General features: G+C 42.6%; 1 protein-coding gene across 1 annotated transcript in view; it reads right to left on the bottom strand.

The window, feature by feature from the left end:
* Positions 1-4,567: 4,567 nt before the first annotated feature.
* ANKFN1 (ankyrin repeat and fibronectin type III domain containing 1) overlaps positions 4,568-27,063 on the bottom strand; it is a 482,658-nt gene continuing 460,162 nt past the window's right edge. The window contains exons 20-22 of the mRNA XM_081109618.1: positions 25,410-25,576; positions 15,096-15,309; positions 4,568-5,482 (exon numbers count right to left, since the gene is read on the bottom strand). Coding sequence (XP_080965744.1) covers positions 4,674-5,482; positions 15,096-15,309; positions 25,410-25,576 — 1,190 coding nt within the window. The 3' untranslated portion in view covers positions 4,568-4,673. The remainder of the gene's footprint in view (positions 5,483-15,095; positions 15,310-25,409; positions 25,577-27,063) is intronic.

The raw sequence follows: 27,063 nt of genomic DNA, 5'->3' as shown, positions 1-27,063 counted from the left end.
CCAGGAAAAATAATTCAGATTTGCTTCATTGAATCATCTGAAAAAATATTTAGACTTTATAAAGTGAAAAGGTTGCACTTTCAATTCTCTGAGAGTGTTCTCTTGTTAATCTATAACTACCCTCTCTAATGAGTATATTATCCTGTATAATAAAAGGTTAATATGCAAAATGACTGAAGGGTGGAACGACCGCTCGCTATGACACACACTGACCACCAGGGGGCAGACACTCAACACAGGAGCTGCCCCCTGGTGGTCAGTGTGCTCCCACAGAGGGAGCGCTGCTCAGCCAGAAGCCAGGCTCATGGCTGGCGAGCACAGCGGCGGTGGCAGGAGCCTCTCCCACCTCCATGGCAGTTGGACATCCCCCAAGGGCTCCCAGACTGTGAGAGGGTGCAGGCTAGGCTGAGAGAGCCCCCATGAGTGCACAAATTTCGTGCACTGGGCCTCTAGTATTTCAATAAACAAATATACCAAGAGATGCGTACTCCCTGTTGTAGCTCTGCTATATAAAGTTGAGAGAGCTGTAGAATCATAGCATCATCTTTCTAACAAGTGTCAATTTTAAGAAGCCAGTGAATGCTGTATGTTGTTGACATAACTAGGGAAATTAAATGCACTACAGATCTTGAGTTGATAGTTCTCCAAGAAAAAGATAGTATATCTTGGGTGGAGTATGAAGAACAAGAGGAGGCCAAGGAATAGGGATTTTCCAGTATGCCTCTTTGTCTAAAACTGTCTTCAAATGAAGAGTTCAACCCTTACCGGGGCGCACATTCATGAGGCAGGATAACAATGAATGAGAGGCCAGTCCTCTTTCCACTTGTCTGGCATGATCTCCTGGCAAGGATGGGGTAGGTGTTTGCCAGGTGGCTCCCAGACAAGGTCTTTTTAGGGGAGTACAACAAGGCTTCAGTCATTGCTTTCCATAGAGTGCTTTGGGATCCTTTAGGAATGGGGGCTGGAGGAATATTATTACTAATTGGCTTCAACTTTCAAACCAACTGGAGCCATTTTCTCCAGAGTAATTATTGCTTTGAGCATCAGTGAATGTTCTTAAAACGAAATGGGTCTCTTCTTTAAGTACCCACTTCTTAAAATACTCATTCCCTAGAGTGAACATTTTAAATGACTGTCTCCCAGATATCCTCACCAATGAAGAGGATGTGATAGCCTTTTAAATGGTTGCAAGCATACACACCAAAGACTTTCATTTTCCAGGCTGTTATCCTTATGATTAGACAGTGAGAGTGGAATCAAGATGTCTGGCCCAACATGTGCTATTTCAGCGAGGCTGAGGGGACAGGTTCTTGCCTCTTCTAAGACATTGGTGAGATGTTTGGTGATGATGGCTACACTCATATCAGACTGTGAGCTCCTTGTAGCCTGGGAATGCATTTTATACTTGATTCTTTTGTTCTCAGTAGGACTTAGAATAGAGAGAGATGTGTGGGAGGGGCTCGGTCAGTGATTTTTGAGGATTTTCACATATGATGAGAGCTGACTAATACTGGTGAGAATTAAGCAAGTTAGAAAAACCATGGAAAAAGAAGACCTGGGATAGGAAAGTTTCCTCCAGAGGCTCCCAGGTTGGACTTAAAAAGAATGAACATCCATCATATCCCAAATCAAATCAAACCAAAACAAACCAAAACAAACAAGCAAACAAAAAATCCTCATACATTGTAAAGTTTCCATAATAAGACTGGCCAAGTGAATAAAGGACTGTGAATTAGAGAACACAATTTTCACTCACAAGAATGAATTAAGTTAAACTAAGCTCACAAGGTACGGGTGGAGGGAAGCTATTGGAACAAATAGCTAATTACTGAGGATACACCACCCACTTTTATATAGGAATAGGGCTAGGAAAATGCATTTTCAAGTTGATTAAGCAAGCCCATTTAAACCTAATGTGCATTATTCATTTCATGGGTGTGCATTTATTTTTCTCATAGAAGTTGAAGAAATAACCCCGTGTCCTCACTATAAATTAGTGCATTTGGATTTAACGCAATTTCACTTCATGAGTCATGATTTGTTCCAGTATGCCAGAGCTTGCTGACCAATTGAGGGGCCCACGGAGGGGTCAGTCTCTGCTCTTGCTGCCTGTCAAATGCCTTCCTTCTAATTCACAGTCACAAACTTCCTTCCATGCCACCAGACAGGTCATGATCAGAGAATCATTTGGTTTCTTAGTTCTTGACAATTCCAGCATCTCATCTCACCCTTGCTGAACATATATAATCTATCTTATAATTAGGAATAAATAATGATGCAGGTGACTGTCATTTTTTGTTATTAAATAGGAATCAAATGGTATGTAATTTTAAATGGTATTTCTCCTAAATTGGCATTTTAATTAATTAGCTTAGATGTTTATTATATGAAATTTGAATTTCCTGGCGACAAGGAGCTCTGTGATATTGAAAATCTATTAGATAACAGGTTGAGAAAAACCATTGAATTTGGAATTAGAAGTAGATAGATATTTGGAAAACCAGATAAATAGCCTATAGACAAGAGTTGGCCTGTGCCAATTCCCAGTGGGAGAGCCTGCTATAAAGAGGATGGTTCTGGGTTCTGAACCTAACTCTGAGGCTAAACTAGCTCTTCGACTTTGAATAAGTCACTTAACCACTCTGGGCCTTAATTGCATCATCTGTAAATGCAAGGACTTAAGACTAATTTTATGATTCCTTTTAGCTTTAACACTCCATACACACAGAATTCGCTCAGAAAGAAGAAAACTGCCCTTTAAAATTCTCCCAGGCATGGAAAAGGAGTTGCAATGATTCCGATCAGATTCTTTGGGAGGGTGATTGAGTATACAATCTCTTAAAAAAAATAAAAGACTGAGCTCTGGGCTTTAGTTTTCTAATGACCATAGGCCATGGGCCAAATCTGTACCTTTGCACCAGGGTAATTATTTATGTTTAAATCAAATGTTTCAAAAATGGAAGGGACCGGAATAACATTGTGAACAGGGGACTTTGAATGACTTCCCATGAGGACAGATGGTAGAACTGTGAGCATAGGAGTAGGGCCATAAAGAGCAATATTCAACCAAAATGCCTATGAAGCAGAAAAGGACCATTTAGAATACCAGTGAACTGAATGGGTCTTGACTCCAGGACATGAGGGAAGGCTCCTCATGCCTTTTTGAACATGCAGTGTGATTCCTCTTTGATTTGGGCTTCTCTTTCGTGAGAAACACAGGTGGGAGACAATGAGACCAAACCAGGATTTTCAGGTGTCTTTGAGCACAGCCTTGGAGCCACTGGCGGGGTCTTCCAAGGAAAGCTTTTCCCTGAGGCCAATGGACCAGCTGATGTCAGGGTAAAACTGACTTTGGAAAGGGTGGATTAAAAAGAGGAGGCAGCAACCCAAGCCCTGGACAATCTGTCCTGTGACTTGTGACGTGGGGGTGAGTAGATGTGTCTGTGTGACTGTAAGGACTGCATCATTGCCTGGCTATAAATGCAGGGCACTTTCTCATTCTATGACAATACCATCACCTAAGAATTCTGGCCGAAACCGGTTTGGCTCAGTGGATAGAGCGTCGGCCTGCGGACTGAAAGGTCCCAGGTTCGATTCCGGTCAAGGGCATGTACCTGGGTTGCGGGCACATCCCCAGTAGGAGATGTGCAGGAGGCAGCTGATTGATGTTTCTCTCTCATCGATGTTTCTAACTCTCTATCTCTCTCCCTTCCTCTCTGTAAAAAAATCAATAAAATATATTTTAAAAAAAATAAAGTTTAAATTATAAAAAAAAAAAAAAGAAATCTGGCGCAGATCCATGATCATTTTCAGCAACACAGCCCCCATGGACATAATTATTTTAGGTTTGTAAAGAAAATACATTTTTGCTCATGTCTTTCTCCCGTCTCTTATCTTGACTATAATCCAGGCTTTCACTTAACTCAGCCCTCTCCTCGCCCCCGGGAATAATATGCAGCTCCTTTTCATGCTTGAATGGGAGCTGAGTGTGCAGGAAGGGCTTCTTTCTGTCTTACTCCATCTTTGCAAGACAGAGCTAGAAGAGAACCATCCTCTACTTTTGTTTCTGGTGGTTTCCACACGGCACTAAGTGAAGAAAAGGCCTGTCCAAGGCTTCCCTAAGCAGATCAGTGCGGACAGGGAACCCAGGACAAGTCCACTTGACCCTGTGCCCTAGAGGTACAACCTGGGCTCCTTTCCCCCAAACTCTTTTAAAGGTTTGGAATGGAGAAAAAAAACAATGCTCATCTTATTTTCATCTACAGAACTCCTATCAATCACAAATTCGGGAAAGAGCCCTAAACCCAGCAGTCAGATGACAAAGCCAGCTGCAGAACTGGGGGTGGCTCCTTGGGCTGCCCTACCTTAGTCGCAGGTGCCACCAAAAAGCAGGCATGTTTGAACTGTTACATCCAGGACTCTATCTTCACACAAAAGCTCCTCTATGCCTTTTGTAGGCTGCACTGGGAATGACACTGGCAACTCTTGCCTTTACCCCAACTCTTACTCTTAAATAAAAAAAAAGGGGGGGGGCTTGAACCTGTAACCTTTGGATTTTTTTTTTTTTAACATTGGAACCGTTTGAAAATGGGTGGGGACATGGTGGGGGCAGGCTGGGCCTTAGAAAATGCAGGGACTTGCTGTGGAATGATGCACAGCCGATGGCGGCCTCCCTAAAGCATGCTGCTGAGTATTTCTGACACCTGGGAGGTGGTCGGAGCCTCGGGGCCCCTCTGCGGGCGGGTGGGGCTGGGCAGGCGGGAGTGGCCCCCAGGAGGCGGCCTCAAGCTGGCCCAGGACTTTGCGTCCATGTCCACCAGGGCCTCGGGGTAGGGCTCCACGTAGATGCGGTGCAGGGAAGGCCCTGAGTCCTGGAGGAGGCTCTGCCGCCCCTCAGGGAGGCTCGCGGCGTGGGTCAGAGCCAGGCCCCGCGGCCCATCGGAGGTCGGTCCGAGCTGCTCAGCCTCCCCCGACTGCTGGGCCAGGTCGCAGGCCCGCGACAGGTGCGGCGTGTACACGCCCTCCGAGAGCGAGAGCGACTGCGTCTCACTGCGCATGCGCAGCCAGCGGTGGTGCCGGCTGAAGCCGCCGTAGTGCTGGTGCTTGGCCGGCTTCCGCTTTCCCAGAAAGCCCAGCGGCGGCGGTCGCACGCCGGCCGCCATCTTGGCGTGGTTCTTGGGCCCGAAGCCCGTGAGGGTCAGGCCGTGGAGGAACTCGGCACACGCGTGGTCGGGGTCCGGGCCCGGACCCTGGCCCTGGGAGTCCTGGCCCGACCCCGTTGAAGACTTCACGTCGTGCACCTGCAGGACGTCGGGGGCACTGCCGCTCAGGCCGCTGAGCGCCTGCTGCGCGATGTCGTGCGAGGACAGGTACACCAGGTCCAGGTCTCGGGGGCTCAGGGCGTCGCTGGAGTCGTAGTCACTGTCGGTGGGGAGGAAGACTTCCGAGCAGCCTTCTTCGTCCGAGCAGGGCTGGGAATCTGCTGAGGTTAGGAGAGAGAACAGTTCTTGGCGTGGGGTGCTTCGGGGCATGGCGTACATGGACAGCAGCTGACAACACCCCTCCCCTCCCCCTCCTCTCCCCAGTCCTCTCCCCGCTCCCTCCCGTGCCTAGAAGGGCCCTGTGCTTCCTTTAATGGTTTGCTCTCACCTCTTGAAACTATTAAGCAATTTTCGTTTGGCGGAGGGCTCTCTCTAAGAGGTGTAGTGGGTCCTGTACTTAGCGCGCAACGGTTCTCAACCTGTGGGTCGCGACCCCTTTGGCGGTCGAACGACCCTTTCACAGGGGTCGCCTAAGACCATCCTGCATGTTTACATTACGATTCATAACAGTAGCAACATGACAGTTATGAAGTAGCAACGAAAATAATTTTATGGTTGGATCACAACATGAGGAACTGTATTTAAAGGGCCAGAAGCTTAAGAACCACTGGGCCTTAAGGGGAAGGAAGGGGAGGAATTCCAACAGGTTCACCTGGACAGCGTCAGGGGGAGAACGCGTCCTCATTCCCCACAGACGATTTTATTACTCCTTGGGCCCTTGGGCATGTGTAGAGAGGATGACACAGATGGATGTTACTGCTTTGTCATTACCTATCTTTCAGATATAAGGTGGTTTTTTTTTGTTGTTGTTGTTGTTTTTTCCCCAAGAACTTAAAAGGGGGAAAGGAGGACAAAGGAGGCAGTACAGTGGCTGAAGTCCGGAAAACCTGGTTTCAAATCCTAGCCTTCCTCCTCCACCTGTGATCTTGGGGCAGTTACTTAGCTTCTTTGAGCGTCAGTTTTCTTATCTATAACATGGGAATGACAATAGAACTTACTAAGGGTGACTGTAAAAAGTAAATTGATTATGTGTGTAAACACCACGTAGAAAGGGGGAAAAAAGTAAGGCCAAAACAAAACAAAAAACAAGTGAAATCAGAGACAAAAAAAAAAACCCTTGAAGTGCAGGCTATGATGACCATAAGGGAGCCGCAAGTTTAATTCTATAGGCAATTGTCATTGAATGCGCCAGTTATTTATATGCTGTCCCCCAATCAGATTGTATATTTCTGTAGGGCAAGGACTGTCTTAACATCCTTTGAATTTCCCACAGAACTCAGCCCATAATAGGTACTTGATAAATATATGCTAATTTTGAAAACATGCAAGTGCTCTTAAAAGGAAGAACTCTCTAATCTACAAATCTGAGACAATCCCATAAGATTTAAAAATGGACTTTAGTAAATTTTTAAAAAATATATTTTTTTATTGATTTCAGAGAGGAAGGGAGAGAGAGATAGAATCATCAATGATGAGAGAGAATCATTGATCTGCTGCCTCTGATGCAGGCAATCCATGCAAATAAGATCCATGCAAAGAACTGGTAATTGACTTTAGTTGAATTTCTCTATTTATCTGATCACTGTGTCTGTTCAGCTGTCCACAGGTATTCTTTTGTGTCTATAATAGTAATAACAAGAACTGTGAGCCAGTCATTACGCTAACTGTTCTAGGCACTTTATCTTATTTAATGCTTACAACTATTCCTATTTCACAGGTAAGAATACTAAGCCTTAGGCTTATTAAATTTTCTAATTCATATAGTTGATTAAATGACAGAATAGGAACCACATACAGATTTGTCTCCCTCCAAAGAGCTGCTATACTGCCATTTGCCTTAGCATTTGCAGGGCTTTCCATGGAAGCTTCCTGAGGACTTGGATTTGGCTCATCTAACCCACTTTGTTCAGTTATATTAAGTTCGTAGTAAGGGCGTCTTGACACTGCTGCTGCTAATGAATCATTAGGTCTTGTATTAGTTTCCTGTGGCTGCTGTAACAAATAATCACACACCAGGTGGCTTAAGACCATAGAAATTTATTCCCCCACAGCTCTGGAAGCCAGAAGGCTGAAATCACGGGCCCGCAGCGCTATACCTTGGGAGCTGTAGGGGAGAACTTTCTTGCCTTTTCCAGGTTCTGGTGGCATTCCTTGTGGCTGCATCACTCCAATCTCTGCATCTATCTTCCTGTAGACTCTCTTCTTTTTCTTACGAGGACACTCATCATTGGATTTAGGGTCTACCTGGATAATCCAGGTTGATCTCATTTTAAGATCCTTAATTACACCTTCAAAGACTGTTTTTCCAAATAAGGTCACATTCTCAGGTTCTGAGGGTTAGGACAGGAACATAGCTTTTGGGGGCCTACCATTCAACCCACTAGAAGTCTGTTAAGAAAAATGACTGTAACTAGGAGCAAATGCTGAGGAGTTTGTGACACATTTTTCCTATTTCCAGCCCACACTCAGGTTAAACACTCTGCAAGGAGTTTGCACTTTGACCTCTCAACCTACAAATAGTGAACATTATTGTTTGCAGGAGACTAAGGAGTATATGAAGGTGTGCTTTAAAGGGCTGACATTCTAATATTGCAACAGATCATCATGTTTTAAGACTTAGTCTCTCAGGAAGATCCTGTGCTGATTTCCCCAGGTGGAGTTGATTGCTCATTTCTCTTGGCTTTTATAGCATTTTATTTATATCTCTGTTACTGCATTTATCAAGGTTTATTATAAATTATTCATTAGCGTATTTATCTACCTCAGTGAATTATGAACTCTAGAGAGCATGCCTGTGTCTTATTCATCTCTGCTTAGCAAATGTTAAAGAAGTCAGTCAGTGAAGGAATAGACTAAAGAAGGAGTCAAGCCAAGGGAAATGTAGGATCTCCTGTATTTCCCAGGTCAGTGGTCGGCAAACTGCGGCTCGGCAAACTGCGGCTCGGCAAACTGCGGCTCGCGAGCCACATGCATCTCTTTGGCCCCTTGAGTGTGGCTCTTCCACAAAATACCGACTTCTGCGCATGGGCCACAAAGTTTCAATTGCACTGTACATGCGTGCTCGCACGTGGTATTTTGTGGAAGAGCCACACTCAAGGGGCCAAAGAGCTGCATGTGGCTCGCAAGCCACAGTTTTCCGACCACGGTCCCAGATCATCTAATCTGAACTTGGACATGTGAGCAGGCTGTGAGGACCTCTTAAAACTAGACTGACTGAATCATCATTGTATTATTAGCTTCTTGTGCTGTAGTTGGTACATTCAAAGCTCTCAGTAAAATATATTGTGTTGAATTGAAACTGAAACCAATATTGAAATCTGGGAGCATAAAGAGTGGTAAAATTTGACTGCCTCTTAAAAAAAATACTGTAAGCGGCCGAAAAGACCTAAGTTACTTAATTTGCCATAGAAATTCCTGAAAACAGTCACCCAAATCATTTTGTTTTATATTTGACTTGGTGAGTCAGCCCAGTTATAGCAGAAAGAACAATTGTCTTAAAATTAGATAAACCTGGGCCAAAGTCCTGTCTTACACTTTGCTGTGTATATAATCTTGAGCAAATCACTTAGCCCCTCTGAACCTTTCTTCATCTGTAGCCTGTAGGTAATTATGTTGCCTACGTTCCATAGGTGCCATGAGGATTAAATTAGTTTGTTAAAAATACTTTAAGTGCTTTACAAACAGAAGGTATCAATATTATTGAGATCCTTTCCAACCTTAAATAGAGAAAACTAGAAAATATATCAAGAGGTGGCTCATTAAAATACGAATCAGTAATCTGATAAACTTCAAGATTTTGCTGTGAGAATGCTATCCTATATAATAAAAGGGTAATATGCAAATTGACCCTAACAGCAGAACAACTGGGAAAGACTGGCCACTATGACACACACTGACCACCAGGGGGCAGATGCTCAATGCAGGAGCTGTCCCCTGGTGATCAGTGCACTTCCACAGGGGGAGGTCTGCTCAGCCACAAGTCAGGCTGACGGCTGCCAGTACAGCGGTGGTGGTGGGAGCCTCTCCTGCCTCCTCAGCAGCGCTAAGGATGTCCGACTGCAGCTTAGGTCTGCTCCCTGCTGGTAAGTGGACATCCCCTGAGGGCTGCTGGGCTTCCAGAGGGATGTCTGACTGCCAGCTTGGGCCCAACCCCCCCAGGGAGTGGGCCTAAGCCAGCAGGTGGGCATCCTCTGAGAGGTCCCAGACTGCAAGAGGGCATAGGCTGGGCTGAGGGACCCCCCCAAGTGCACAAATTTTTGTGCACCAGGCCTCTAGTTAATAATAAAAGAGAACAATCTCTTGTATGGTGTTTTGTGTTGGCGATGACCTAGTCTGGTACTGTATTTCTCAACCTAGATTTGGCAGTGCCTTAGTAAATGATGTAACTTCTTTACTGTAGCTTCGAGGAGCAAGGGAGATAGGAATAAATCAAGAGAAGAGCTAGTTGTAACTGTAGTAACCCAGGAAGGAGATGAAAAAGGGCCTGGGTATGGAGTGGTAAATATTATCTTACACGTTCATGGACCCACATTTGGGAAACACTGCTCCACTGGGAATCTAAATATTTGACTTCCATGGTGGTTGTATTGTTTATTATAAGACTTAGTGGAACCTATTGCTTAGAGTGGATACACCTCCCAGAAAAATCTCCAGGATGCCAGCCAGGGCACTGAGGAGTTTCCAAGGACTTAGGCCACTGCACTCCCTCCCTTCCTGGAAAAGAATGCAAAGTGCAGCTTCCATTCCCAGATCTAGCCATATGCTCCATTAAGCATTGGAGGTGCCTTGCCCAGTTGTTATTTTAATAAAACTGGTTGTGCTCCTCAATTTCCTTTAGAGGGCCCACTGGGCAGGCTAGCACTGGTAGAACCTTGGTTTCCCTCAGGTTGACCCAGGAGCTGTTTGATGAAAGTTCTGCCCATAGTATTAGTGCTGGCATAGGAAGCTTAGCTTTCTTGCCATTGTAATGGATGTTGCAACTCCTGGGCTCTGTTGATCAGGCCAACAACAGCAGGGTAGAGTTGGTGTGGATTTTGAGGGCGTTATGGAGAGATGACATTTCAGGAAAGAATAATTGATTTAAAAGCTATTGCTTTTCTCTTAAAAGCAGGGGGCATGGCAAGACACAAAGAAAGGAACAATAAGCAGCATTTGTTCTAAAAATATATCTTCACATTTTTAATGTATCTCTGTCCAAATTTTTATTTCTTTTGTGCTTCATTGAATCTATTTCCACTGTATTTAAGTAGAATTTAAACAATTTGTACATAAAGAATTTTAATAAATCTCTCAACAGGCCTTGGGTAGAATCTCCAGGGTTTGTTCATCTTGTAATTTTCCAAGAGAAATAGCATCTTCAGATTTCTGTTGAATTTTTAAGCTGTTTAGTTTATGCCATAGTGTTTTTAACGTCATCTGGGAAAAGGCTACCAGGAAGCTCAGGATAATCTTCAAATGCATCGGAAGGAAACAACGCTCCACTCCCCTCTGTTGCCTCACCCATGCGTCAGTAGGAGAAATAGCAGTATCGGAAAAAAAAATTCCTGCTGCCTATGACCACTATACCCACAGAAAAGGAGTGGAAGAGAAAATACACATGTGATGGACCAAATCATTCCAACCCCTGCCTTGCACTGCCTTTTCTAGGAGCCAACTTTCCCCCTTGGGTCCTTGGGAGATGCTTAATTTTAATAGACTCAGAGGAGTTCTACTTCATGTTTGAAAACCACACAGAAAAGAGAAGTAATTAAAGAGTTCCACTACCGTCCCCTCTCCATCCCCCAATTAGCCACTACAGATATACACAGACAAATCCAAGGTATTCAACAGCCTTAAAACAGAATCTTGGCTTGGCACCAGAGGCCAGGCTTGTGATAAGCTCTGTAATTCCAGCAGGTTCCTCAGAAGTTAAGTGAACCCTACCCATACAGAATGGAATTATGTTGCAAACGTTACCCTGTAAGCAAACCAGTGGGGATGCTCTTCTAAATTGGACTTTTTTTCTTCCTAAATGGTTTCCAAACAAAAGTCATCACCTTAGTGGAGATGATAGAGTATGCAGGAATAGATTTCATTGCTCAGAAATGCTTTTGATTTTGTGAGAGGATAGGATACTAAATATTTCTCTCAGCTCTCAACAGTTTCCCTGTCACTGGGTTCCATTTTTCATTTACTGCCCTCCATATCTTTGTATTTCACAGCCCATGGAATCTTGGCTTCAGAGAAATAAATGGGCCCAAGAGAGAGTTATATTTTAAGAAACAGAATGATGATCGCTCACATTTTAAGCTAATAATAAAATCTGAATGTAATTGGGCCAGATCCTCCCAGCAAGGAGTGTGTGTAACCCATCATCTGGCCAACGTGAAAGTTTGGCACTCCTGTGGCATAGGATAGGCCACCCTCATACAGCCAGGGGGGAACCACTTAGGACCCTGGGGCTAAGAGAAGATTAAACATTGGGAAAATTCTGTGAGCAGATGGCAGACAAGGAAAGATGGAAGGAGAATTGAAGAGTTATTTGTAGAACTATGTGAATTGTGGAATGGCAGAGGGCATATCTAGCCTGCCTTTAAAAAATGCCCTTTCAACCCAATACCTCTCTATCTACTGCCCTTCCTTCCTCTTCTTTTTCATAGCCAAGATTTTGAAGAGTGTACCCTTACTGGTCCCCCTTCTTCACCTTCCACTTGCTCCCGATCTACTTCTTTTTCATTTCCAGCTCCTTCCCTTCATAAACTGCTATCATCAAGATTACTGATGACTTTCTTGTTCAGAACAAAACAATAGAAACTTTTCAGTTTTATTTAACCTGTAACCATCATTTGACATGCTTTAGTTTCTGTGACACTTCTCTCTCTCTCGTCAGTCCTTCTCGGTCTAAGATGTCTTGCTGTTCCTTCTATAGTCTCCTCTTCTTACTACATCTGCTCTCTGTAGGGAATCCCAAGTATTTTTGTAGCTACATTATTCATATATTAATAATTCTTAAATATACATTAGTCCAGTTCTCCTTCCTGAGCTCCAGATCCGTACGTCCCGTTTTCTCCTGAATGTTTCCTGTTATGTGGAATGTCCCAAAACTCTCAAATTCAGTGTGCCCAGTCACTCAAGCTTGCTTCTTCTCCTGTCTAACTCCCCCCATTTTTTTTGCAAATGGCATCATGATATCCTGAGGCAGTCAAGCCAGAAAACTTGGTATTTCCTCTGTTAATAGCTTCCTTATTGACCTCCATGTTTCCAGTATTGTTCTTCTATACAAATAACAGCCAGCTTTGGTTTTAAAGAGTAATTCAGATTATATCAATCCTTGCTTAAAAGTTTTCAATGGCTTTTCATGGCAAGTAAAATCCAAACCTCTTCCCATGGCCCTTCCTGATTTGGCTCCTGCCTTTCTCTCATTGCTACCCTTTTGTTAACTCTTCCCCAGTGACTTTGGCCTTCTTTCCATCCCTCACCCATTTCAGAGCCTTTTGTTGTTTTGTTTCCTAGAATATTCCAATTCCAGATTTTTGCCTTACTGGTTCCTTTTTCTGTGGTTGGTTTGAATGTAACTTTTCACAGACAAGTCTCTGCTGATCATCCCAGGGAATTCAGTGCTCTCCCTGCCCACCTGGATTGCTGTTTTGTATTATACATTGGAATTTTCACTATCTGAAATTATCTTGTTCGTTTATGTTTTCATTGTTTGTCACTCTGCTTAGAACAGAAACTTTGCTTTGTTTATTACTATATCTCTGTTACTTCAGAGAGTGCCTGGAACATGGTGAGTAAGCAAAAAATATTTTTTAAGTGAAAAAAAAAAAAAAAAAAAAAAGAACAGTATACTTGGATCCTGACTGCTTACAGTTCTCTGAACTACAACATAGTTGCCCATTCTGCTTTCTCTACGTCTTTGCTCTCCTCTTTTCCCTTTTTCTTGGTTCAACTCCTGCTATCCTTCAGTACGTGACTTTGTTACCTCCTGCAGGAAGCTCTCTTTGATCTTATGAGTTAACACCTCCAGTAGATTCTACAGCACCCTATACATTATCCTTTTCAGAGTACATATGCAATTATCAGAAAAATTTTTGTTAGTCCATTAGACCTCTGCTAGGGATGGTGTTTTAGCTCAGTGGGAACCTGTTAAAATACACTTGAGAAACTGTACTTAAAGAATTCTTTTGTGGAATTATTTGCTAAATCATAGAACCCTTTGGTAATGTAAATTAGCAGTCTCTCAAGTTCTTCCACTTGCCCAGTGTTGATTTTTAGACAGTGCGTTTTTTTTTAAAGCATAGGAGCATACACAAACTTACTTATAGAGAAAACTCATATCCTCACTAAAGTTTTCTATAAGAATAATAATAACATTAAATATGGTACCTACCATTTATTGTCTATTATATACCATGCATCTCTGACATAGATTGTCTTATTCACAAGTAGCTATATTATTCTCATTTTACATCTGTGGAAAGTGAGACTCATGTAGTAATCTGTAGCTAGTAAAATAAAGCTGGGATTTGAATCCAGGTCTCTGATTTCTAAGTCCAAGCTCTTTCTACTACACCATGCTGCCCCCTATGGGACAAGCCCACGTTTCAGTGCTGTTTATTAAAAATATCAATTATTATGGTAAGTCTTGCAAAATGGGAACTCTTATAAGCTATAGCAGCGATTTTCAACCAGTAATAGTCAGGTATTGAATATTTTACAAATTCTTGTGATACACTGGTTGAAATTGCTGAACTATAAAATTAAGAAAGATGCTTTGAATGCCGTTATTTTAATTGACTAAAAAAAAATGGTACTAATTTCAACATGTCCTAGGCAAAAACATTATATTGCCTTTGACTAGTATGCTTTCTCTCTGTTTATAAGCATAAAGGTTGTTTTTGTAGAGATTTGTGGTTAGCATTTGCCATGTAAATTGAAACTTGATTCCCAAGAGTAGAGGTGACTTGTTAGATATCTCTTCCCGCTTGTTTTAAGTTGTCTCCTGCTTGCTGTATCCATGGTGGTGCCAATCTACTTATTTGGTCTTAGTCTCTGGATTCTGGTTTATCCAGGATTTCTCTCTTTTCCACCTCCCACCCCAGGACACTGGTGCCATGTGGATAAAGAAGTTTACCATGAACTCTTAGTCAGGTGGACCTGCTTCCTATCTCATTCTTGTCAGACCTATTTCCTAGAGGAGTGGTTCTCAACCTTCTGGCCCTTTAAATACAGTTCCTCATGTTGTGACCCAACCATGAAATTATTTTCGTTGCTACTTCATAACTGTAATGTTGCTACTGTTATGAATCGTCATGTAAACATCTGATATGCAGGATGGTCTTAGGCGACCCCTGTGAAAGGGTTGTTCGACCGCCAAAGGGGTCGCGACCCACAGGTTGAGAACCACTGTCCTAGAGACTGGGCCTGTTCTCCTTCCTTACTTGGTTTTGATCAGATTCCCTCACTGACTTGGCCTGCACATGGTACTGCAGCCCTCTCCATTCCACACTTCTAAGGCCTCATCCCTGCTCTGTGTCCTTTTGTATCTCAGAAACTTGGGATAGAACTGGGCTGAATCTTTTCTACTCTAAATGGTGTTGCCTCAGGTTACTGCCTTGGTTTCCTATCCCTCTGTTGCTCCAATTTTGTTCCCTCTATGCTTTTAGACTCTTAAACTGAGCAGTGTTTTCTAGTGCTTGATGGGACCAATGCCTCAGCACAAAAGAACGTCATCAGTGGAGATAGGATTGAGAATATGCTGGACTGAAATAGGTAACTTTAGATCATATTACTTACCACTCACTGCCTTTCTTCTGTGCATCTCTGGGGATGGGGATGGTGATGGAAGACAGTCTATATGTGATGATGTAGAGCTCATCTTCTTTAGGTTCTGCTCATCTGAGGGGTCTATAAGCTTAGTAATGGACAAACCCGACATTGATTGTTTGTATCTTGCATACTGTAGAGCATCCATGATCCATCTCATTTCACGCCAAACTTCATCTATTTGCTTTGAAGTAAAATGGTAAAGGACATTGTTATCAAACGAGTATGAAAAAGAAGTAAGTTTCCCCGAGGGTCCAGGATGATACATTTTGCACTGTATTGGTTTTGATCAAGAGTAAAATATTTTTAACATAGGTTTGCTAAGTTAAAAAAATACTTCTTTATAATCATGTCTTGCATACTTATCTGAGATGCTATATCATTTAGTTCAGTGATGGCGAACCTATGACACACGTGTCAGAGGTGACACGTGATCTCATTTTTTTGGGTGATTTTTCTTTGTTAAATGGCATTTAAATATACAAAATAAATATCAGAAATATAAGTCTTTGCTTTACTATGGTTGCAAATATAAAAAAATTTCTATATGTGTCATGGCACCAGAGTTAAGTTAGGGTTTTTCAAAATGCTGACACGCCGAGCTCAAAAGGTTCGCCATCACTGAGTTAGTTCAAATAGCAAAAGACCTGGATTCCAGCTGGGATCCACCACTTATTAGCTCTCTAACAACCTTTGCTAAGTCACTTCACCTCTTTGAGCCTTCGTTACCTTATTTGTGAAATGTGACAAAACATCTCCCCTTTTATACCTCACAAGTGCTAAGATGATTGGGTGAAATGATGAATCTGAAAGTGCTTTGTAAAAAGTACATATGAAGAGTTATTAATTTTCAGCATATAATGAAATATTCCTTATAGAGCCTTAATCTATACTTAAAGAATATTCTTTAAAGAATATCCCTAAACCTGGTGCTCCCAACAGAGTAGAGTCTGAAACTGTGACAGTCAGCCATGCTCAGAGTGACTAGTTGTGAACTAGTGAATGGCACTGCGTGGCTGATAGCCATTTCCCCTTGCTTTCTAGTTCTTTTCTGCCCTAGAGTGACGGGACTCGGCAGAGTATTCAGGGCTGGTACTGAGAGCCTAAGTTTGAGCTTCAGGCTTTGTTACACAGTGAGTTGGGCAGGAGGTTCAGCAGTGGGCAGGCCCATGAGGAGGCACTAAGCATTAAAAAGGGGAAGTCTGAATGAAGTCCAGCCAGAGTGGGAATCCCAGACAAGACTCAGACCAATTTTCTTGATGGAATTGTCACTCTCTCATCTGGCTCTAATTGCTCCTACCTTATGTAACATACTCTTGTCTCAGTGTTGTTTTAAAGGTACTACGTGACTGTGGACAGTTTTAGAGTGCCAGCTAAGGCAGGGACTGTGCTTCTGTATCTGTTACTCTTGGCTGTGCAGAATAAAATAGGTGGGTACTCAATAAATGATTGCTCAGGGAATGAATAAGTGAATGAATGAATGAATGAATGAATGAATTAGTGGTTACCTAAAGATCTCTACCATCAAACAGAGTTATTATGAGGATTAAGTAAGATGATGTGGATGAGTGCACTTTATAAACTGTACATTATTATAAAATTATCAGTTGTTGCAGTGACAATTCTAATTATTGTAATGGGCTGAGTTTGGCCTCTCAAGTGATATGTCCATGTTCTAATCCCTGGCATTCGTGCACGAGTTGGGTCCCCAGGCTTGGCCGGTGATCAGTGCCAATCAGGGCCATCTCATCCAGTCCTGATCAGGGCTGGGCTGATCGGGGCCTGCCGGCCAGGGGGAGGGATGGGGAGAGGGACCGCGGGAGGTTGGCCGGCCGGCTGGGGGCAGGAGGGGCCATGTGAGGTTGTCCAGCCAGCCCTGATCAAGGTCAATCAGGGCTGGCTGGCCGGGGGGGAGGAACTGGCTGGAGGGAGGGACTGGGGGAGGTTGGCCGGCCATGGGAGGTTGGCTGTGGGAGCACACTGACCACCAAGGGACAGCTCCTGTGTTGAACGTCTGCCCCTGGTGGTCAGTGCACATCATAGTGACTGGTCAATCGGTCATTCCGGTTGTTCGGTTGTAATGGTTGCTTAGGCTTTTATTTATTTTTTTATATATATATATATGTATATATATATATATATATATATATATCGCCCGGTGCATGAAAATTCATGCACTGAAGGGGGAAGGGGGTGTGCCTCAGCCTTGCCTGCTCCCTCTCACAATCCAGGAGCCCTCAGGGGTGGGAGGCAACCTGGTGATCAGGGCAAGGCGACGCCGCATCACACCTCTGCTGCTGCCACTGCCAGCAACGCAAGCCTCAGCCAGCCCTGGTTACCTGAGCCTTGGGCGGACCTGGGTGGGTGGGCCGTTGCCATCCAAGGCTTGCCTGTGCCTTGGGCCAGCCCTGGGCGGCTGGGGGTCTAAGGTGACTGGGGGACTCTGGAGGCAGGTGTGTGGCAAGGCCGGGCCTGCCTCCAGGCAGGCCCGGCCTTGCCGTGTGCTTGCCACCCTGGTGGGGCTGAGGGGACTGGGTGCTACCATCTTGTGGCTGTGGGCACCGCCATCTTTGAGAGTGTGGCAGTCAATAGCATATTCCCTCCTTATTGGCTGTGGGCACCACCATCTTTGAGGGCAGGCCAGTCAATTAGCAATTCCCTCCTTATTGGCTGTGGGCGCTGCCATCTTTGATGATGTGAGGGTCAATTAGCATATTCCCTCTTTATTAGATAGGCTATAGACTAGAGACCTGGTGCATGAAATTCGTGTACTCAGGGGAGTCCCTCAGCCTAGCCTGTACCCTCTCACAGTCCAGCAGCCCTCGGGGGATGTCTGACTGATGGCTTAGGCCCATTCCCCATGGGAAGTGGGCCTAAGCTTTCAGTCAGACATCCTTAGCGCTGCTGCGGAGGCAGGAGAGGCTCCTGCCACCGCTGCTGCGCTAGCCAGCCATGTGCCCGGCTTCTGGCTGAGCGGTGCTCCCCTGTGGGAGTGCAGTGACCACCAGGGGGCAGCTCCTGCATTGAGCGTCTGCCCCCTAGTGGTCAGTGTGCATCATAGCGGACAGTCGTTCTGCTGTTCGGTCAATTTGCGTATTAGCCTTTTATTATATAGGATGCTAATAGAGTAAAAATTACCTTATATGGCAAAAGATGTGATTGATTCAGTTAAGGATTTTGAGAGGAGGAGTTTATCCTGGATTATCTGGGTGGGACCTAATTCCAATGATAAATGTCCTCATAAAGACATTCCTATATGAGTGAGGCAGAGGGAGATTTGGCAGACAGAAGAGGAGGAGGCAGTGTGGCTACGCAAGCAGAGATTGAAGTGATGTGGCCACAAGCCAAGAAGCTGGGAGAAGCAGAGAGCAGATTGTCCTGTAGAGCCTACCTAGGACGTGTGGCCCTATCAACACCTTAATTTCAGGTTCTGGCCTCCAGAATGGTGACAGTAAGTTTCTCTCATTTTAAGCCACCCTGTTTTTGGGAATTTGTTACAGCAGCCACAGGGAACTAATTACAATTATTAATAGTAACTACTTGTTTTCTTTGGATAAAATTGTTTTTGCCTATTGCTGAGGATGGATAGTGAGATTTAGTGTAGAAAAATTTTTAAAATTATGTGTAGAAACAATGTTTATTTTTTAAATTTTCTCAGTGACGAAGTGAAGAGGTATTAACTGAAGAAAAATTAAAAGCATAGGTACAGAGAAACCTGTGGACTGAATTTTACAGACTTAGCTAAGTAGCTTTAAAAGAAGTACAATTTTCACCCATTTTACCTTATACTGTTGATCTAAAAATAACTGACAACATAATCCCCCTGATTTTAAGGTCCAAATTCAGCTTCTAAAGACTTGCTGACATGTTTTTAAAAAGAAAGACCATGAACTCCCTAGGTCTATTGGTTAAAAGTTCTGCATCCATTTCTCACCCTGCCTTTTAAAAATTTTGGTTTTCATCCCATGAATTACACCCCTTTCTCTCTACTCAGGCAAGATAATATTTTTATTAAAATGTAAAGGTGATTGGTTTTCTCAGAGCACAGTTACAAGGTGCTTGAGGGGATGATAGATTGGCTATATTTAATGAGCTGTGTTTCTATTACAGCTTAGGAGCATTTGAAGCATTACAGTATATAAATTATAGCCTAATTGCCCTTTAGGCTTTAGCAGCTCAAACTATGCTGAACTCCAAGTCTCTGCACTTTGACATTTCTGCTGCATGTGCTGTCTATAAAGCCTGTCTACCTTATCTATGATTTTCTGCACCTCCCTGGTCTAGCCCTCCCCCTTTCTGGCCACAATCCTTGGCTTCTTTTCCTCACTGTATTTACATAGACTCCCTTGCTCTTTACAATGTTTGGTTTGTGTAGTAACTTCAACACTGTCTTAGATCTGGAATCATACAAATGCTCTTGTGGCTGGCGGTTGCCTCTGCAAGTTATCGTGTGTGGTGGGCTGAACTGTTAATGCCAATGGGTGAGTGGCTACAGCTGGTTTTCATTCTGAGCAAGAGACTGAGAAGCCCCAAATAGATAAGTGGATAGGTAATATCACATTGTCTTCCGCCAGTTAAGGTATCCATGCTGTATGGAACAAGGCTAAGGGTACAGAGAGGTGGTCTGGTTTTATCCTGGCCAAGAAGTGGTTTTTTGAACCCTTTGGAAATTGACTTTTATCCACGTCTATGTGTACCTGGCTGGGTGGAAGGAGTATGTAGAGGGGCTCTCAGGTTACCTGCTTTGGGAGACCAGAGCAGGCTAGAACTTTGAAGAATTCCTGGCCTGGCCTGCCTTTATCCATCCCACTTAATGGTGCAGTGAAAGGGAAGGAGAAAAAGGCAGTTGTGCCCAAATCTGTGTGACAAAGAAAGGAGCAAGCGTGGTAGCATCTGGGAGTAAGACTGTGGTGGGGAACTCCTGGAGGGGTTTGAGAATGTGACAGCCTGGAAAAATTCAGCCTTCTTGTTGGATGAACCGACTGAATTCAGGGAGGCTTAACATGGAATAAAGCAGAAACCGAACCTAAGGCATGGTTAAAATATGCTTCTCTAAAAATATCTATGGTGGTTAAAGAAGCTATGAAATGTTAGAGTCAACCAGGCTCTTAGTAGTCAACTAGTCCAGCAGTCGCCAACCTTTTTGACCTCACGACCACCAGTGGTCTGCGGACCACGGGTAGGCGACTGCTGATCTAGTCCGATCCTTTCATTTTACATGTGAGGAAATTTAAGACCCTGGAGATTAAATGAATTGTTCCATACTCCAAGGTTTATCAGAAGATTCCAGACTAAAAATGTATGTTGATTGACTTCTGGTCATTATTCTTACTCTGTTCTACTGTCTCTTATATTAGGTTCAAAAAATAAGCCAGTCTTTCATATTGTCCTTATGCTTCATTCTTCCTTTTCTCCCTCACCCTCACCCCCACTCCTGTCTGTGTTCCACTTTTACTGGAAAAAATAAATGATGTAAATGTTTTGATTTTTTAAATGGTACATTCCCAGGTCAAGAGAACAAGTAACTTCCTAAAAGGTTGATTTCTTTAGTTTGAGAGGTCACCTGAGATATCTCATTTACAGGATGAGAAAACTTGGATAGGATTTGCCTGCTTACCACTTTGCAAGTATATTACAATATCTTCTTCCTGAGTACTTAATAAATTCCAGGTCTTGCATATTCATATTTCAGAGCATTTTCCCTTCTTATTAATGAGTGAAAAATGAATATATAAGTTATTACATACTTATGTGCAGGCATTTTGCTGAGTGCTTTACATGATTATCTTGTTGAATTCTCTCAGTAACATTATGAGCTAGTGTTGTTATTATCATCCCTGTTTTACAGATGAGGTTGGGAGTTAGGGAAATCTATTTGCTCAGTTCATAGTATTTTCTCATCTTAGGTAGCCATTATTTCTCGCTGGATGGTTCTAATAGCTTTGTATGTGGTTTTCCTGCACTTAGTCTTCTCCTTAAATCCAGGAATGATATGCAAATTATGTAGTGAGCATGGCTTTTGAGAATGGGTGCTTACTATAAACAGCCAGTATGGCCACACCCCTGCGCACAGGAGGACTATCCTGCCCTGCTTGAATCTATACTAAACATCTATGAGAACCTATAATTTACCTTCTCCAAAACTTTGGCCAGGTCCCTACTGTCTGCAGAATAAAGTGCAAATTTCTTACCCTGGCTTTTATTAAAACCCTTGTAATCTGATCTCATTGCTACTTTTATTCTTTCCCAGTTTCTTACTACCAACCTTCACTCAATTTATGCTCCAACTTATCTTGACTACTCATCATTCCCAAGTACTATTTTTTCTATACTTTCTGCCTTGTTTGTTTATAATTTTTCTTTGGATTCCCCCATCCACCAAAGTCTGTTTCTCCTCATGATAGTTTAGCCTTTCTCCCTAGGCCCAGTTCAGATCTCAGATATCAGTTACATGCTCTATGGTAACCTCTCTTATACCCACAAGAGTAAGTTCATTTTTACCTTTTTGTGTTGATACAGTTTTTAAAAAATTTCTCTTTTGGCACCTAATTCATTTTATAATTGTATTTATACACATTTCTTGTCTCCCCTAATGAATTTTAAACTCTCAAAGGTTAGGGACCATGCCTAATTTAACTTTATATTTCCCTTACAGTGCCTGACAACTGGATGCTCAATAAATATTTATCATAGTGATATTTATCACAGAGCTATTGCTATTATACTCATTTTGTGTATTGGGTAACTAAAGGGAGAAAGATCATAAGATTTGTCCAAGGGATTTAGAGGCAATGTCAGACCAGATTCACATTTTCTTGATGACTAGTTAGTACCTCTACCACAAGACCCTGAGGTGGTTACTGTAAGGTCTTCCCAGACAAGACCATGGACAGGGAATACATTTTTCTAACCTCTGTAGCTACACATTAAAGTGTCAAAGAAAGTGTCAAAATGCTGTGAGAAAGAAGTTCAAAGCACAAGGAATCTTAAGTCCAATGTGATTTGGGTTAATATAAACTAGTGGATCATTTTCTTCTCTTTTTCTGTGGGGTAAGTCAATTAATACAATGTTTCGGTTGGATTTGTCAGTGGGCTACTAGATAAGAATAATATTCTGATCACTACTTCTTGTGGCAGTGATTTTTCTCTCCCTATGGGAAACCACTGCTACCCGCCACAGTGGCTGATGCAGCTCCTCGTAACACTGTGATTTAACTCTAGGGGTTTTTTTTAAGCCTTTGTTTAAAAATGCACATTTTCTATGAATAACTCTACTCCAACACACTACACAACCTGGAGGAAATGGACATATTCCTAGAAAAATACAGCCTTCCAAAACTTAATCAGGGAGAATCTAAAAATCTCAACAGGCCAATAACTATAGAGGAAATCGAAGCAGTAATCAAAAAGCTTCCAGCAAACAAAAGCCCGGGGCCAGATGACTTCACAGGGGAGTTTTACCAAACATTCAAGGAAGACCTAAAACCTATCCTCCTCAGACTATGTCAAAAGATCCAAGAGGAAGGAACACTTCCCAGCTCATTCTATGAAGCCAACATCACCCTAATCCCAAAACCAGATAAAGACAATACAATGAAAGAGAATTATAGGCCAATATCCGTCATGAACATAGATGTCAAAATCCTCAACAAAATCCTAGCAAATCGGATCCAACAGTACATCAAAAAGATCATACCCCATGACCAAGTAGGATTTATCCCAGGGATGCAAGGATGGCACAATATCCACAAATCAATAAATGTGACACATCACATAAACAAATTGAGAGAAAAAAACCACATAGTCATATCAATTGATGCAGAAAAAGCATTTGACAAAATCCAACACCCTTTCTTGATAAAAACTCGCAGCAAGATAGGAATTGAGGGATCATACCTCAACATAATAAAAACCATATATGACAAATCCACAGCCAACATCATAATCAGTGGGCAAAAACTAAAACCATTCCCCCTAAAAACAGGAACAAGACAGGGATGCCCCCTCTCACCACTCCTGTTCAACATAGTACTGGAAGTACTAGCCGTTGCGATCAGACAAGAAGAAGAAATAAAAGGCATCCAGATTGGAAAAGAAGAAGTAAAACTGTCCTTATTTGCAGATGACATGATACTGTACATAGAGAACCCTAAAGACTCCATCAAAAAATTATTAGACTTAATAAATGAATTCGGCAATATAGCAGGATACAAAATTAATGCTAAGAAATCCATGGCATTTCTCTACACCAATAGTGAACTTACAGAAAGTGAAACTACAGAAGCAATCCCATATACCATTGCACCAAAAATATTAAAATACCTAGGAATAAACTTAACTAAGGAGGTAAAAGACTTATATGCCAAAAACTACAGGACACTGAAAAAAGAGATAGAGGAAGACATAGACAGATGGAAGAACATACCGTGTTCATGGATTGGTAGAATCAACATCATCAAAATGTCCATACTACCCAAAGCAATCTATAGATTCAATGCAATCCCCATTAAATTACCAACGGCATATTTCACAAATCTAGAACAAATGTTCCAAAAATTCATCTGGAATAAAAAAAGACCCCGAATAGCTGCAGCAGTCCCGAGAATGAAGAACAAAGTAGGTGGGATCTCAATACCAGATATCAAACTGTATTACAAAGCCACTGTTCTTAAAACAGCTTGGTACTGGCACAAGAACAGACACATAGATCAATGGAATAGAATAGAGACCCCAGAAATCGACCCAAACCACTATGCCCAATTAATATTCGACAAAGGAGGCAAGAGCATACAATGGAGTCAAGACAGTCTCTTCAATAAATGGTGTTGGGAAAATTGGACAGATACATGCAAAAAGATGAAACTAGACCACCAACTCACACCATACACAAAAATAAACTCAAAATGGATAAAAGACTTAAACGTAAGACGGGAAACCATAAAAATACTAGAGGAATCCACAGGCAGCGAAATTGCAAACATATGCCGAAGGAATTTCTTCTCTGATAATGCTCCTAGGGCAATGGAAACTAAAGAGAAAATAAACAAATGGGACTACATCAAAATAAAAAGCTTTTGCACAGCAAAGGAAACCATCAACAAAACAACAAGAAGACCCACTACATGGGAGAACATATTTGCCAATGAAACCACCGATAAGGGTTTAATTTTCAACATTTACAGGGATCTCATGAAACGTAACAAAAGGAAGATAAACAATCCAATAAAAAAAATGGGCAATGGACCTAGATAGACACTTTTCAAAAAAGGACATACAGAAGGCCGAAAGACATATGAAAACATGCTCAAAGTCACTAATTATACGAGAAATGCAAATCAAAACAACAATGCATTATCATCTCACACCTGTCAGAATGGCTATCATCAACAAATCAACAAACAACAAGTGTTGGAGAGGATGTGGAGAAAAAGGAACCCTTCTGCACTGCTGGTGGGAATGCAGACTGGTGCAGCCACTGTGGAGAACAGTATGGAGCTACCTCAGAAAACTAAAAATGAAACTCCCATTTGACCCAGTGATCCCACTACTAGGAATATATCCCAAGAAACCAGAAACACCAATCAGAAAGGATATATGCACCCCTATGCTCATAGCAGCACAATTCACCATAGCTAAGATTTGGAAACAGCCTAAGTGCCCATCAGCAGATGAGTGGATTAGAAAACTGTGGTACATCTACACAATGGAATACTATGCTGCAGTAAAAAAGAAGGAACTCTTGCCTTTTGCAACAGCGTGGATGGAAATGGAGAGCATTATGCTAAGTGAAATAAGCCAGTCAGAGGAGGATAAATACCACATGATCTCATTTGTGGATTATAGAGAACAACATAGACTGATGAAAAGGGACAGATCCAAAGACTGAGAAACAGCGATCAGGCTATCAATCCCCAGAAGGAAAGTAGGGGAGGGCGGGGGTAAGGGGAAGAGATCAACCGAAGGACTTGTATACATGTATATAAGCCAAACCAATGGACATGGACAACAGGGGGATGGGATCGTGAGTGTGCGGGGCGGGGGTGGGGGGAGGTTGGGGGTTAATGGGGGGGATGAAGACACATTTGTAATACCTTAACTGATAAAAAAACAAATAAATAAAAATGCACATTTTCCTGAGTTCTGGATTTTCACCAAATCAACAGGCTCCTTGCAACTGTGGTCTTTAAATTAGCCCAGCTGGCTGTTCTTTCTCATGAGTGTTTCTCATCCCCTCCACCCTGCCTTTTCTTCCTTCCTTTCACCTCAGAAGAAACAAACTATTACCTGAATGAAATCTAAAACTTGCTGATGTCTTTGTTTGGCAGCTGCAACCTCGCTGTCTGAGATCGCTTCCCTCAGGGACTGTTGGGTATTCAGAGAATCCAGCTCCACAACAGCAGAAAGGCGGCAATACAGACTAATAAATTTCTCTCTGTAGCTGCAAAAATGAACTGGAAAATGGACAAGCAAAATAAAACATGTTAAGATCTGGTATCACAATAGAGAAATTCATACCTCAGAGAAAATAAGTTGAATGAAAACATGATTTATTAATCCTATCAGTGGAAAATATTAAGCCATAAATAAATTATAAATGTGCTCTTAAGGAGCCAGTTGTCTGGTTTTAGTCAGACAGTATTCCTTTTTAAGGTTCACCAAGAACTGGAAAGGTATGGGGAAATGGGGTTGGCTCAAGCTGCAGTTTATGATGTTCAGCCCCTAAAGTTGGGGCTGAAATATATACACATATATACGTATATATCATATATAAATTATTTATATATTGGGGAAATGAGTTTGCTTATCACTTTAAAGAAAAAAGCCAGATAACAATTGGAAATTTAGTTTTGAATCCCATGTCTGATTTCCAGTATGTATTTTGTACTGGTATGCTTCTTTCCAAGGCCAGAAGTCCCAGAAGATAGGAGAAATGTTTATCTCAGGGTATCTTTTGCCTGGCTGGTAAAGTTCCCTAAGGATCTAGTATGATAAATTTAGTCCTCTTCCTGTCCCTCTGCTTCTCAGCTCCTCTGGAAGGATGATAAGAGTGGATGCCTTAACAGACCATATTTTTGTTTTCAGCAGATTTGGCCTTCCTCCTTCAAAAGACAGTGGGCCAGAGGCCAGGGTCAACAGTCTAACCTTCATCTCCATCATGGAGGAGGGAGACAGGAGTGTGGGACTCAGCCTGGTGCAGACGGCCTGAGATGGTCAGATTCTCCATACTTCTCTGACTGGCTATGATCACGTAACTATTTTAGATGGCAATGGGATGAGGAACGCATCCTGATTCAGATAGTGTAGTACCAGTGTCTTCCTGACCATTGTTGAATTTGGAGACTCACTCTCTAGAAACCTCACTCTGTACTTCTGACCTATAGCAGTATGTTCCATGCATTGGAAATAGGGTTGTTATAATGCAACAAGTAGGTGGAAACATTTTCATTCTGGCTTTCGGTGAGGAAGTTTAGGAGGAAGATCTAATTACTTCCTTTGGGCCTCTTCACTGTTGATTCACGAGACCTAGTAAGGAAGCTAAAAATCACAGTACCTTAAAATGGGGCATCTGGTCATCTCTGCACCTCACTGAGGAAGCCCTACTTCTCTGCTTGTTGAGAAATCTCTAGGACCTTACATTTCCCTTCTTACAGTTGCCTGCTTCCTTGCTTGATTTCCTCTTAGAGTGAATCTCAGGTAGGTGTGAGGCTAGCCTGCTCTGTTTGTATTTCCTCAGGTGGAAGTGGAGGAGAATGGGGTGAGGGCTTCAGTGGCCCATTTTAACTCCAGCTGTGCACATTTCAAGGAGGTATTTCTTACTCAGGTAGTCTCAGTTTTGGGGGGTTGATTTTTTTCTCTAGTGTCAGATCCTTCCTTCCTACTTCCTCTACTCTAGTACTTCCTTGCCTTACACACAGAAGAACTGATTTCATATAGCCTC

The sequence above is a fragment of the Myotis nattereri genome, assembly GCF_964212035.1.
Source record: "Myotis nattereri genome assembly, chromosome: 16".
Taxonomy (NCBI): Eukaryota; Metazoa; Chordata; class Mammalia; order Chiroptera; family Vespertilionidae; genus Myotis; species Myotis nattereri.
This window is presented reverse-complemented; position numbering and strand designations above follow the sequence as displayed.